Source organism: Mastomys coucha, unplaced genomic scaffold (genome assembly GCF_008632895.1).
Source record: "Mastomys coucha isolate ucsf_1 unplaced genomic scaffold, UCSF_Mcou_1 pScaffold23, whole genome shotgun sequence".
Lineage (NCBI taxonomy): Eukaryota > Metazoa > Chordata > Mammalia > Rodentia > Muridae > Mastomys > Mastomys coucha.
The window spans coordinates 47,460,376-47,475,473 of record NW_022196906.1 but is presented as its reverse complement, the minus strand read 5'-3'; the positions used below and the strand labels follow the sequence as shown (position 1 = coordinate 47,475,473).

General features: G+C 38.5%; 1 protein-coding gene across 1 annotated transcript in view; it reads left to right on the top strand.

Moving 5' to 3' along the window:
* Atm (ATM serine/threonine kinase) overlaps positions 1–15,098 on the top strand; it is a 103,625-nt gene that overhangs the window by 68,589 nt on the left and 19,938 nt on the right. Inside the window, exons 40-49 of the mRNA XM_031344960.1 lie at positions 1,817–1,904; positions 4,540–4,628; positions 4,720–4,822; positions 5,542–5,690; positions 7,276–7,380; positions 9,192–9,311; positions 11,403–11,637; positions 12,436–12,603; positions 13,891–14,004; positions 14,642–14,856. Of these exons, the coding sequence (XP_031200820.1) occupies positions 1,817–1,904; positions 4,540–4,628; positions 4,720–4,822; positions 5,542–5,690; positions 7,276–7,380; positions 9,192–9,311; positions 11,403–11,637; positions 12,436–12,603; positions 13,891–14,004; positions 14,642–14,856 (1,386 nt within the window). The remainder of the gene's footprint in view (positions 1–1,816; positions 1,905–4,539; positions 4,629–4,719; positions 4,823–5,541; positions 5,691–7,275; positions 7,381–9,191; positions 9,312–11,402; positions 11,638–12,435; positions 12,604–13,890; positions 14,005–14,641; positions 14,857–15,098) is intronic.

The window sequence follows — 15,098 nt, the reverse complement described above, 5'->3', positions numbered from 1 at the left end:
TACTTCAATTTGAATTCCTCTGATTGAATTAGAACTTTTATAAGAAGCTAAAAATATGATCATAGATAGTGATGAAAAATAACCAAGAAAACAGGGTATTAAATTGCATTATTTTATTACATGAACCTCCTTTCAAATCCCTGTCTTAAATAGCTTAGTGTTTGTATTTATATATAGCCTCACTTTCTTACCAGTAATTCAGCCTTACTAAGAAATTGAAATCACAAATGTAAGTTATACAAATACATACATTATTTTGCTACTAATAATTGTAGATATCATTAAGCTGGGAATGTATTATTATATTTCTTTAGACTAGAAAAGTGGGACCAGAATTCTCATGTTCTACGAGTAGTTAACATAGATTTAGACTGTTCACTCTTAGTTTGATATTTAAATCTCTGCTTTTTGGTCGAAAACAATTACAAATGTACATTATGTGGACACTATAGAACATTGTAACCCTGTGTTCATGATAACTATAAATCTATAAAGACAAGTGTTTGGCATTGATTGCAGTTTGAGTGAGTTTTAGTAGTGTGGGTCCATAGAACGGAGTTTTTTTATTAATCAAGAGCAAATATTATGTCCTCTGTGAGTATAAATAAAAGCATCTTAAACTTGAAAGTTAGCCATTATGTGAATGGAGCGAACTTGTGCAGAACTGCTTGCCTTCAAGCAAGTATGTCTGCATTTGCTTTGCTGGTCTCTTTGGGGTTCCACCCCCAGGCCTAAAGATCTGGTGAGAAAAGGACAGACGGATGACTGAGAAGCTCAGGAGACTGAGACTGAGAAGCTCAGGAGACTGAGAAGCTCAGGAGTCCCCAGTGGCTCTGTTAGAGGAGCCAACCTGGAGACCTACAGGAGTCCCCAGTGGCTCTGTTAGAGGAGCCAACCTGGAGACCTAAGGTAGTAAGCATACCACGTTTGTAACTAGAGTGGAGGTAAGCAGTTTACCTGTACTGTCAAGGAAACAAACCACTACTATTTTCTATTCCAATTGTTTACTAGAATTCTTCATAGTAGGTCCTTGAGAGACAGTACTGTTTTGTTAGCATGCTCCTGAGACACTGTAGTCTCAGTGTTAGTGTCCACAATCTGTGTAAAGCAAAGTCAGCTCACGGCTTATTAACAAGACTCAGAGAGCAGATTTTTACAGCCGCAGTTGTTTTAATATTCCAAGGTCCTAAAGTGATGCCTGACAGAAGTACGTGCAATGGTGTTACACATGTGTTACCTTGATGAGTTGGAGCTAGATGAATATTTGACATTTGTGTTATATCTGCTGTACCAGAAGGTCACAAAAGCAGAGTATCAGTGCCGCCCCCACCCCCAGCCTCACGAGACCCTCCCAGGGGTAAAGGTGACCTTCAGGCTATTTTTTATCATTCTTCCAATATAGGAATGTCATATTAGTTGTCATATTAGTATTAGTCTTGAAATACAGTGTAGTAGTCCCCATTTTTGAGTTTTATAAGACATTTTATATGCCACCTTTTTCCACCCAGGATTTTAGTACCTGTGCTGCCTATTGTTGTCATTCTTTACCATGGTACACTAGAGAAGACTCCGCAGCTTTTTACCTGTTCTCTCAGTGGCATATATCTTATTATGAGTAATTTTCACATGTAGAATTAATATTCTCAAATTTTTCTTTTCCATGCCAGGTCCAAATGATACTCTGTGTTAAAGTATAAATGGTTCACTGTTCTTTTTGTAATCATAATTAGTTTCTTTATGTTGAAGTATAGAATAAATATATTTATAACCTCTTACATAATATATTCTCATTAAAAGATGTTTTTATAATAAGCAGAAGTCCAACATTTGAAGAAGGAAGTCAAGGTACAACTATTTCTAGTTTGAGTGAGAAAAGTAAAGAAGAAACTGGAATAAGTTTACAGGTAAATATTAGAAACCCTGTGATAATTTGTATGTGATATGTTGGATTATTTTCTCATAGGAATATAATTGATTTTAAAACTGAAACTAGGGCTAGTGAGATGGCTCAGTGTCTAAGACCACTGACTGCTCTTCCAGAGGTCGTGAGTTCAATTCCCAGAAATCACATCGTGGCTCACAACCATTTATAGGGGGATCTGATGCCCTCTTCAGACAGGCAGATGTATATGCAGCAGAGCACACATACAATAAATAAATAAAATTAAAAAAAAAAAGAATTGTTCTAAAACAGAAACTACTTACTGGACCAAGTATGATATTTATAAATTTATGCTCTGAGTAGAGAAGTGATTTCCAATCTTGACTCTTCCTCCTGTTCTATAACATTGCATAGATAAGTGGCCCTTTCTGACTTTGAATAAAGGCTCTTTTATTGCTGACCATAGCACTGTGACTAAGGCAACGTATAACAGAAAGTGTTTGATTTGGGGCTTATGGTTTTAGAGAGTTTCATCCATGATGGCAGAGCAAAAACATGGCAGCAGGAGCAGCTAAGAGTGCAGCTCTTGATGAAAGACAGAGACAGACAGAAAGACAGACAGAGAGAGACCTGTCCCAAAGCACACTTCCTCCGTAAGACTGCACCTAAGGACCACGTATTTAACCATGAGCCTATGCGGAACATTCTTATTCAAACCACCACATAATTAGGAATCTCACCATATCCCACAATTGTCTTAATCTCCCCATCTCTGCTCTTGTCATAACCATCTCTCTTATTAAAATAAAAATCACTTTCCCTTTATCTCAGGTTATTTGTTCTTTCTCAGAAACTTTATTATGCTATGCTCCTTCTTTTCAGACTTACTGTTTAAATCGTTTCTGTCCTTGGATCTGGAAGGAGCTTCTCTCTTCTGTGTTGTCTTGAGGTGCCATTGTCTTCTTTCCTTTCACATCCAGACTTTCCCATGATGTCTGTATTTGCTCTCTCTATTGCTTTCCTTCATTCTATTTAAATGGTGCTTGCGTAATGTTTTCCATAAACTATAAATTGCTAAGTCTATTTGTAACCTTTCATTTCTTTCTCCTTAACTTTTTTTTTAAAGATTTATTCATTTATTTTATATATATGAGTACACTGTGGCTGTCTTCAGATGTGCCAGAAGAGGGCATCAGATCTCATTACAGATAGTTGTGAGCCACCATGTGGTTGCTGGGAATTGATCTCAGGACCTCTGGAAGAGCAGTCAGAGCTCTTAACCTTTGAGCCATTTCTCCAGCTCTCTCCTTAGCTTCTAACTTCACATCTAGTCATGTCTTGTGTGTGTGCTTGTGTGTGCAGGCCATAGGTTGACATCAGATGTCTTTAATCACTGTCTTATTTTTTGAGACAAGTTATCTTTATTAAACCTAGAACTCATGATTTTGCTAGGCTGGCTGATAGCGAGCTGTAGGGGTCTACCTATCTGCCTCCCAGGGCTAGGATCACACATGCTTGTAGCTGCTTTGAGCTTTCTATGTGTGTCCTGGGGATCTGGACTTAGGTCTTTATGCTTTTGTGGCAAGCACTTTAGTGACTGTCTCCTGAGCTCCTTAACCCTGTCTTGGGCTTACCATGTGATCCTCTATATGAACATTTCTCTTTTTCTCTTGGAACTGTATAGTTTCATCTTCTGTACTGATTTTCATGAGTATTTTCTTATGCTGAGGACTGTTGGATCCCTAGTGTTTCAGCTGTTACTGTTTTATTTCATGTCTGTAAATAGAAATATTTGAATAAGAATTATGTGTAGACTTATACCAATGTTGATGGATTTAGGAAATATTTCCCACAGCAAAAATTATCAAGGCGACTAAATCGCTTGCTCCGTGTCCTGTGAAGTGTAGCTTCTGGGTGTTTTGGTTGTTTATTGTTTGGTTTTTGTTTTATTTCATTGAAGTTAAACAATACTAGGCTTTCCTATGTAAATTTCACAAGAAGTATTTTAAGTAATTAAGTTGCTGTTTTATATGCAGCATATTTTTAAAACTATAAGCGTTTTAAAGAAAATTTATAACCTTCATTTGTTCTAATTTCAGTAGTTAAGCTTTGCAGAGTTTTATTTTTCCATTTACACTTCCTTTTGTGGACAAGATTGTTTTGTTTTGTGATTATTGTTGACTGTGATTAAAAACATAGTATGTTGCTATACATATCTGTTTCATGAAATCTTTTAGACCTATTATTTTAAGACATATGAGTATTTTGTTTGCATGTAAGTACACCACATGCATTCCTAGTGCCTGCCAAGGTGCCTGCATAGGATTCCATAGTCCTGAAGTTAAAGATGATCATAAGCCACCATGTGGGTGCTGGGGATCAAACCTGGGTCCTCTGGAAGATAAGCGCTTTTAACTACTGAGCCTCTCTTCAGTCTGTGAGCATTACTTTTAAAGTAGACCAATTATTTTGTTGTATGGGACAAGACCACCGTGCTATTGATTAGAATACTTTCTGTTTTTAAATATTATATTTTACTTTTACAGCACATTTATGAGTTGTAAGTTGTCAGTTGATAATGATAAGATTCAAAGCTTACGAAATTTATGAACTGATTTTTATTTTCGAGTCTCTGTCTTTGGTATTTCTGTTTTCAGGATCTTCTCTTAGAGATCTACAGAAGTATAGGAGAGCCAGACAGCCTATATGGCTGCGGTGGAGGGAAAATGTTACAACCCCTTACTAGGTAAATTGCACTTTCTAGATAGAAATTCTACTTTTCGAAGGGGCTGTGTACATACAGAAACAAAAGATGGTCTCACGGTCTTTTCTCACAGAATACGGACATACGAACATGAAGCAACGTGGGAGAAAGCCTTAGTAACATATGACCTTGAGACCACCATCTCCCCCTCCACCCGCCAGTCGGGAATCATCCAGGTATGCTTCTGTCTGTGTCTGCTTCCGTGAAGCCACCATCAGTGCGAGGGTTAACATTAGTCCAGCGTACCATCACATTTACATAGGCAGTAAACTTGGGACCGCTGGAGTTCTGCTGTCAGGCGTTAGGCTAACCCTCAGTGCATGCAGGAGAGCTGCACAGGTCAGTGTAGGTTGTGGACAGTACCTGTATTACCCAACAGCAGAAGACACGTCCTTGTGAACACCATGCCAGCAGACACTCGTAGTGGTTCACATGGCACCTATAGTTTGCATTAGAGTTGGCCCCAGAAATTGTTATTTCTATTACTAGTTAATGGGCTTAGGTATTTTCCCATCAAACAGTAACAGAGGAAATATATATGCTAAGCAATATTTTAGAATTTTAGGTGATACTGTTAATTAAAATTTTTGAAATTAAATTTTTTTTGCTGCCCCCCCACTAGTTCAGTGGTTCTCAACTTGTGGGTCATGACCCCTTTACAGATGGACTGACCCTTTCCCAGAAGTTACATATCAGATATTTAAATTATGATTCATAACAGTACAAAATTACAATTTTGAAGTAGCAATGAAAATAGTATTATGGTTAGGGGTCACCACAACATGAGGAACTATATCGGAGGGTTGCAGCATTAGGAAAGGTTGAAAACTACTGGTCTACATATTTGTGCTGACATGTTTGATTATATATTTGTCTTATAACACCTTCCTTTTAGGCCTTGCAGAATCTGGGGCTCTCCCATATTCTGTCTGTCTATTTGAAAGGATTAGATCAGGAAAGAAGAGAGTGCTGTGCTGAGCTGCAGGAGCTTCATTACCAGGCGGCGTGGAGGAACATGCAGTGGGACCTTTGCACTTCTGCCAAGTGAGAGAAAGTGGACTTTTCAAAGCCTTAGCCTTCCCCCAGTTGTGTTTATCTGACTCTGAAACTGTACATTTGATTGTTTTATCTAGGAATATTAAATTAAAGTGTTGGGGGTTTTTTGGGTTTTTTGGCCTTTTTTGTTTGTTTCTTATTTTTGAGACAGGGTTTCTCTGTGTAGCCCTGGCTGTCCTGGAACTCACTCTGTAGACCAGGCTGGCCTCAAACTCAGAAATCCTCCTGTCTCTGCCTCCCAAGTGCTGGGATTAAAGGCGTGTGTCAACACTGCCCAGTGGTTTTTCATTTTTAATGTATTTTACAGACACTATGGGCTACACATATGCCTGAATATTTAAGATACAATCGGCAGTTAGTACAACAAAGCTTGAATTTCATTCTTTTTTTTTTCCCCCATTAGGGGAAATTCTATCCCTTGCTTCAAGCATTTTGAAGATAGAAATTTTAAAAATATGTCTTTTCCTGTGAGAATACTGTTTGTTAGATTGAAGAATCTAAAGACAAGTTTAGGCCTTCTCCTTTCTACTTCTTGCTGCATTGTAGTCATAAGCACTTTTATTGGCAGAGTGATAAAATAAGTTACCTTTGTTAATATTTTGTTGTTGTTGTTGCTGTTAAAAAGTAGTGCTAGGCCAGGGTAGTGGTATACACCTTTAGTCCAGCACTCAAGGAGTCAGAGGCAGGTGTATCTCTGGATTTGATGCTAGCCACGTCTCCATAGTGAGTTCTAGGCAAGCCAGGGCTACACAGGAGACAGAGCCTTAAAAACAAATAGATTACCAGGTAAGAAGTATTGCAGAACCAAGTTACCCTAGAAGATAAAAGTTGTAACCCGTATGTTAAATCACTATATTTTTTTTAAATGCTAACCAAAACACATAGACTACTAAAGGATTTAATAATTACATAAAAATCTTTTAATAATAGAACACTAAAAAATTAAATCATTTTAATTACCTTAATGGAAGATATTTTCATAAATTGGAGTGTTTACAAATTTTATATTGGAGGAGTGGTATAAAAGCAGGTTTATTCATAGATAGATGAATTTTGTGTGTTTGTTTCGAGACAGAGTTCCTCTTGTGTAACCCTGGCTGTCCCAGAATTCTAGACCAGAAGGAGAGATCCTACTTCTGCCTCCTGAGTGCTGGCACTAAAGGCGTGTGCATGCCACCATTGCTCAGCTGTTCTCATATTTTAAATATTTATTTTAAATATAAGATTGAGAACCAAGTAGAATTTCTAAGGTGTTTTTTTTTCTTTAAAGAATTTAAATGGCCTATAAAATGCTTTCCTTTTCTTACTGCTTTGTTTTATTTTATGTCTTTTATTTGCTTGTTTATATTTTGAGGCAGGATTTTACTATGTAACCATTGAGCTAAGATCCACCTGCCTTTGCTTACCAATTAAAGGCATGAGCCACTGCACCAGCTACATATTTTTTTAATTTATGCAAATTTTTATGCAAAATCTTAATTTTAGTTCTCAATTTTGTCCTTTGAGCTAGTTAGTTATACATGTATATCTCAGGATTTTATGTTTTTAAATTTGTTTTTCAATCATGTCACAGCCAAGAAGTAGAAGGAACCAGTTACCATGAATCATTGTATAATGCTCTGCAGTGTCTAAGAAACAGAGAATTCTCCACATTTTATGAAAGTCTCCAATATGCCAGGTATTATAAAAAGACAGATTGTTTTTATACTTAATGCTGTGGCTGCTATCCTCAAAATGTGAGTAAGTCCCCCGCCCCCCATGGTTTTAGAGCTTTATTGTAGAAAATAGAGAGAAAGAGAGAAGGTAAAAAAGTAGAGGCTGGCCATGGCCACATGGAGAGAGAGCAGAGGTGAGGGTAAGAGACCAGAAAGCATGAGTAGTTTTAATGTAAGCATTTGCATCGATGAAGGGATGAGGGCTTGGAGGCTGCGTTCAGGCATTTCTTTGTCATCCTTTGCTCTCAAGAAAGATTTTCTTCAGGACCTATGTCATTTCTTCACTCTGAGCCCTCAGAAAAGTCATGATAGTGTTCTCTTTTTGTACAAGTATCCTAAAAGAGTTAACTTTTGTCCTTTCTAGTTTCGTGGCCTTCACTCTCTTACCATTATAGCTCTACTTTATAAAATAATGATCAGGGGCTGGCGAGATGGCTCAGCAGTTAAGAGCACTGACTGCTCTTCTGAAGGTCCTGCGTTCAAATCCCAGCAACCACATGGTGGCTCACAACCACCCCTAATGAGACCTGACGCCCTCTTCTGGTGTGCCTGAAGACAGCTACAGTGTACTTACATATAATAATAAATAAATCTTTAAAAAAAATAAATAATGATCAATAGTATTTATAGGTTTCCTTGAACATACAAACAACAAAAGGTTTCCTTTTGAACATACATGAAATGATATATAATGTAGCAATTAGCTGTAACAAGTTAAACAAACATGGATTTTTTTCAAAGATTTATTTTTATATGCAGTGATGATTTTGCCTACGTATATGTCTGTGTGAGGGTGTCATATCCCTTGGAACTGAAGTTACAAACAGTTGTGAGCTGCCATGTAGGTGCTAGGAACTGAACCTGGGTCCTCTGGAAGAGCATCCAGTGCCCTTAACCACTAACCTATCTCTCCAGTCCCCAAACATGATTATATAAACACTCACCACTGACATCATTAATCCTATACAAATTGTTTGGTTTTAGACCCCAAGACAATCCCTAAGCCACTGCCTGGTATACCCTGCCTCCAACCCTGAACTTTCCATTCCAGGGGCTAGGCTGCCGTTTCTCCATAGGCTTTTCCCCGTATAATCTAAATATTTTGTTCTCTTTCTCTTCTTTTTCTCCTTTTCTCTCCCTCTGTTTTCCCTACCCACTCCTTCCCAGTGGCAGTTTTCCTGGCCTTGGTCCTTGGGACCAGTGAACTCAGCTACCCGAAAGAAGCTTCCCAATAAACCTGCCTTTAAGATAATCTAATCTGGCTTGAATTGGCTCACTCACCAATATTGAAGAAGTAACCTATCACATATGACAGAAATAATATTTCTACCTTTAACATGATTGTATTCTAGACACCTTGTCAGGCTCTTTCTATACATACTCTTTAACTCCTAAGATGGGAAACAATAGCTATGGCAAGATTCAGTAGCAGGTTCAAAGCCAGACAGACATGGCAGAACTGGGCTTTAAACTTAGAACTGTATAATCCCAAGGCTGGTCATCATACTGGTGTTTCACCAGAGTCTCTCTCTCTCTCTCTCTCTCTCTGTGTGTGTGTGTGTGTGTGTGTGTGTGTGTGTGTGTGTGTGTGTGTGTGTCTGTCTGTCTGTGTCTGTCTGTGTCTGTCTGTCTGTGTCTGTCTGTGTCTGTCTGTGTGTCTGTGTGTAGTCTTTTCGGGTCAGCAGCAAGCACATGCCAGGTAGTGCTTAGCCACAGAATTTAACCTCTTTCTCTCTGAAGATGTGTTAGTTTCAGACTGCTCTCTTACCCCCAGGGTGAAAGAAGTTGAAGAGTTGAGTAAGGGCAGCCTTGAGTCGGTATATTCACTGTATCCCACACTTAGTAGACTGCAGGCAATTGGAGAACTGGAAAACAGTGGAGAGCTTTTCTCAAGGTATGTGCCTCATGGGTTTGATAAACCTGAAGTGTGTTGTTTGTGTCACCAATGAAAATGTATGATGGGCATGATTTATTATTATTTGCTTTGTTAAGAAAGGTTGGTTTGTGCTCATGGTTTCCCAAGGTTTCCCCCTAGGATTAGCTGCTTCTGTGTTGGTGTGAAATGAGAGGTTGTGTTGATGGCACACAGCAGGGGGGAAGGGGAAGAGCTATTATAAAATAAACGGGATAAATTTATTAAAGTGTGTGTAATAAACACATTTGAGACTTTTTAAAGTTTATTTACATTTCAAACATTATTCCCTTTCCCGATTCCGTCCCCCCTCCCCCAGAAACTCCCTATCCCATTCCCCTCTCCTCCTGCTTCTTTGATGGTGTTCCTCCACCCACCCACTCCTGCCTCCCTGCCCTCTCATTCCCCTACACTGGGGCATGGAACCTTCATGGGACCAAGGGCCTCTTCTCCCATTGATGCCTAATAAGGCCATCCTCTGCTACATATGTGGCTAGTACCATGGATCCCTCCATGTGTACTCCTTGGTTGGTAGTTTAGACCCAGGGAGCTCTGGTTGGTTGATATTGTTGTTCTTCCTATGGAGTTGCAAACTCCTTCAGCTTCTTTAGTCCTTTCTCTAACTCCTCCACTGGGGACTCCGTGATCAGTTCAGTCTGATTCTGTATCTGTCAAACACTGGCAGAGCCTCTCAGGAGACAGCTATATCAGGCTTCTGTCAGCATGTACTTCTTGGCATTCATAATAGTGTCTGCATTTGGTGACTGAATCAACTGAGAAATGTAATGCCAATAGGTATGACCTAAGAATTGAAATCGAAAGCTCTTCAGAACCTTCATTTTAAGAGTATGTAAGCTGGGCGGTGGTGGCGCACGCCTTTAATCCCAGCACTTGGGAGGCAGAGGCAGGCGGATTTCTGAGTTCAAGGCCAGCCTGGTCTACAGAGTGAGTTCCAGGACAGCCAGGGCTATACAGAGAAACCCTGTCTCGAAAAACCAAAAAAAAAAAAAAAAAAAAAGAGTATGTAGAGGTTCTTATGAGTAAAATATTTTAGATCTGTTATTCTGGGGTCATTTGTGATGGAAGTAGAAGTTGGTTTTGATGAACATTCAGAAGCAACTGAAATGATTTCTCATCTTTACTGCGTCTTTTTCTTTCTTTTTAAGATTTATTTATTTATGTATTTGAGTACACTGTAGCTGTACAGATGGTTGTGAGCCTTCATGTGGTTGTTGGGAACTAAATTTTTAGGACCTCTGCTAGCTCCAGCCAGCCCCACTAGCTCTGGTTGACTCTGCTTGCTCTGGTCAGCCCTGCTCGCTCTGGTCAACTCTGCTCACTCAGTCCCTGCTCGTTCCGGCCCAAAGATTTATTTATTATTATACATAAGTACACTGTAGCTGTTTTCAGACTTGTCAAAAGAGGGCATCAGATCTTATTACGGGTGATTGCTGGGATTTGAACTCAGGACCTTTGGAAGAGCAGTCAGTGCTCTTATCCGCTGAGCCATCTTACCAGCCCTACTGCATCATATTCTTAGTCTCACTGGATCTTTTTATTTCCTGTTCTCAACACGTCTTGAAAGATGGGGCAGTATAACTTATTTTATGTATGTGAAAGGCAAAGTATTTATATAAATGACTTGTAGATGCTATGTTTTTATTTGATAATGTTAGCAGATGAAATATTTTTAAATGCCAGTTGTTTATTCAATGAACTGGGTTTTTTTTTTGGGGGGGGGGACAACTGTGTATAGTGTCATTTGTAGGTAATTAATGAGGTTAATTGATTTCCTTATAGATGAATCCTCCTTAGCTACAAGGAGAACTAGAGGAATAGCCATGTCATTATGATAGGTCTGAATGCAGCATTCTCATTTCTGAACAAAATCTGTTTGAAGGTTGCCTTTTAAGAAAATCTTTTAAAGTACCTATTATCTATAACTACATACTACTTTGCACTGTCCTGTATTTGGGGTTACTTATGAGTTTATAAGAAACCCTTATATATTCAGGACCCAGGAACCCTTTTTTTTTTAATTTGCTTAACTAAGTTATGTGACTTGGCTTTCAGGCCAGTCACAGACAGAGAGCGCTCTGAAGTATACTTGAAGTGGCAGAAGCACTCCCAGCTCCTGAAGGACAGTGACTTCAGCTTTCAGGAGCCTCTCATGGCTCTGCGCACAGTCATTCTGGAGCTCCTGGTACAAAAGGAAATGGAGAACTCTCAAGGAGCATGCTCTAAGGACATTCTCACCAAACACCTTGTTGAATTCTCTGTTCTGGCCCGAACCTTCAAGAACACACAGGTAAAAAGCTTGTAAAATTATGTTATTTCACTTCTTGGACTTTCTTATTACTTAGATAACAGAGGGTATAATGATGTGAAAGAAGAAATATCATCGAAAATTGGAAATCCTTGTATATAAAATTATTGAAGATTTTAGGTTGACCGGGGCTTGTACTTAACTTACAATCCTAGTCACTTGAGAGGTTGAGGTAAGAGGCTCACAAGTTCAGAGCCTACTTTTGAAAGAGAGTGAGTTCATGGTCCACCTGGAAACCCTCGTGGGACCTATCTTCAATGTATAAAAGAGTTGGGACTGTGGATGTGTGCTAGCATGCTTGTTTGCAGAGCTAATACAACAAGGCTCTGGGATCAAACCCCAGTATTGAGTACAAAACAAAACAAAGCTTCCCATACTGGAATTAGACAAAAGCTTGAGTTTAAACATTGGCAAGGCAATAATTATCATTTCTCAGCCCCAGTTTCCTGGTTATAAAATAAGAAGATAACCAAACTACTATAATGTAATGATCTCTCTCCCTCTCTCTCTCTTTCTCTCTCTTTCTCTCTCTTTCTCTCTCTTTCTCTCTCTCTCTCTCTCTCTCTCTCTCTCCAAACTACTATAATGTAATGATCTCACACACATACACACACACACACAAACACACATGCACACACGCGAGCCATGAGTCAGACTTTATGGTCTGCAGGTTGTTAAGTAAGCAGGAAGCTAATTAAGACAGTCTCTGAAAAATAATGAGGTTCTCAGTCAATGTCTTACTGGTAAACGTATTTATTTCCATATGCATTTTCATTGTAGCTCCCTGAAAGAGCAATATTTAAGATTAAGCAATATAATTCAGCTGTTTGTGGAATCTCTGAGTGGCATTTAGAAGAAGCCCAAGTATTCTGGGCAAAAAAGGAGCAGAGTCTTGCCCTGAGTATTCTCAAGCAAATGATCAAGAAGTTGGGCTCCAGCTTTAAAGGGGTATGTGCTCTGTGCTTTGTGTAGTTGGCTGCATTGGTGTCTCAGTATTACCAAAAAGAATATGTCTGTAATGGTTACATTAAGCTTTTGAAAGTTCTGATCCATAAACAAAATAGTATGAAAAGAGACTTTGAAAATTAATGTCAGAAATGAGACTTGAAAGCTTTTTATTTAAAACAAATCTATCAATCTATGTTGTATATTCATTCAGTTTATTCAAGTGCTAAGACTTTAGTTTTTTGTTTTGTTTTTTTTTTAAAGATTTATTTATTATTATAAATAAGTACACTGTAGCTGTCTTCAGATGCACCAGAAGAGGGCATCAGATCTCATTACAGATGGTTGTGAGCCACCATGTGGTTATTGGGATTTGAACTCAGGACCTTTGCAAGAGCAGTCTGTGCTCTTACCCACTGAGCCATCTCACCAGCCCAAGACTTTAGTTTTTTATAGAAGTCAAAAATAATATGTAGGAAATAAATGGAAATACATGTTATAACTTTGAAGTAGCAAGAACAAAAATAGAATTAGAAATGTCTGAGAGAAGAAAAGTAGAAAACAAGTTACAAGAAAACAAAAATTTGTCATTCTTAAGTTTGTTTGTTTGTTTTTTAAGATTTATTTCATGTATGTGAGTACACTGTAGCTGTCTTCAGACACACCAAAAGAGGGCATCAGATCCCCATTATAGATGGTTGTAAGCCACCATGTATGTGGTTGCTGGAAATTGAACTCAGGACCTATGGAAGAGAAGTCAGTGCTCTTAAACCACTGAGTCATCTCTCCAGGCCACAATTTGTCATTCTTAATGCTCTGAAAATATCACATTCAGTGGACAGGACACTGTAGGGTCATGAATTATTAATTATAGCAAAGAATTAAATGCCAGTAGAACTTGCTTAAATAATTCCTAAAATGTATAGACCCTAACATATGTGGTGGTTTTGTACCTCAGTTTTTCCATTGACAAATAGATAGTAATGATATCTAATTTATAGTATTCCTGTGAAAATTATGAGTTAATGTACATAAAGCTGTTGGAAAAGTCCTGGCATTTTAAAATACTCAGTAAATACAAATTGTTAATAATAATAATAACAATAGCAACAATAACAATAATAATAACTAGACAGTTTGGGGTGGTTCATGAACTTGCATACTTAGAATTATTTATATGATAAAAACATAAGGAAAAATATTTTTCATTGTTTTTTTCTACCTACATGAAAGACACTTTTGTAATCTTGAAAATGAATTACATTTTAAGATTTTTATTTCTTGATACAGAACGATGCAGATCTCAAAGTCATATACGCAGAGTGTCTGAGGGTTTGTGGCAACTGGCTGGCAGAAACTTGCTTAGAAAACCCTGCAGTCATCATGCAGACCTATCTAGAAAAGGTAGGTTGTTGGTGCAGCTCTGAACATTATTGATTAGTATAAATATACTTGATCCTTTTATGAAGACCATGGGTATCTCAAAAGAAAATGAAAATATGATTTCAATCGTTCAGCTCCTGCTGGGGCTCTGTAATCGTCAGAGCAGAGTGAAGCCAAGTGCCACTGAGGAAGGAGCAGCTTTGAGTGCATGAATGTCTTCCGTCCACTCTTTAAACCCACCTCCAGCGTTCAAGGAGTCATTTCTGATTGTTCTCCTTTTATTCTACAAAATAGCCTAGTATACGTAGAAGCCATCATTGCTATTTGTATGTCGTCCAACTGCTTACAGTAAGGGTTAGGAGTTCACTTCTCTAGTCCCCATTAGTCTTCCTGTTTCTCCTTCTTTGTCCTTTAGTGTCACTAATTTGGGAAATAGGAAGTTCCCTCGGGAAGTTTAGTATTAAGAGTCAGATGTGATTATCTTTGATACTAAAGAGCTCTTCATTTTTGCACAGTTCATTGCAGCTGTTACCTGATAAGGGCCCCATACCATCAAGTTTCAAATTTACATAGACATGAGTGGGTTACCTTGGTCTGAGAGTCTTTAGCTATATTTATGCTTGTAAGTATGATCTGACTGGATTGTGTGTTGGCGCAGGCAGTGAAGGTTGCTGGAAGTTATGATGGCAACAGCAGAGAGCTCAGAAATGGACAGATGAAGGCCTTTCTCTCGTTGGCACGGTTCTCTGATACTCAGTACCAGAGAATTGAGAACTACATGAAATCATCGGAATTTGAAAACAAGCAGACTCTCTTAAAAAGAGCCAAAGAAGAAGTGGGCCTTCTAAGGGAACATAAAATTCAGACTAACAGGTAACTTTATATGTAACAGTTTAATGTTCGGCTAAGGGGCTGTTTACATGAAGCTGCCTTGACTTTGTCATCTGAATTATAGTTTTGAACACAAATTAAATTAGCTTTTTTTTTAATAGACTTTCTCAATCTTCTAGTTAGTGGCTAATCACAACTTCAGTTAATACACTGACTTGGAGCAGGGTGGTGGTGGCGCACGCCTTTAATCCCAGCACTTGGGAGGCAGAGGCAGGTGGATTTCT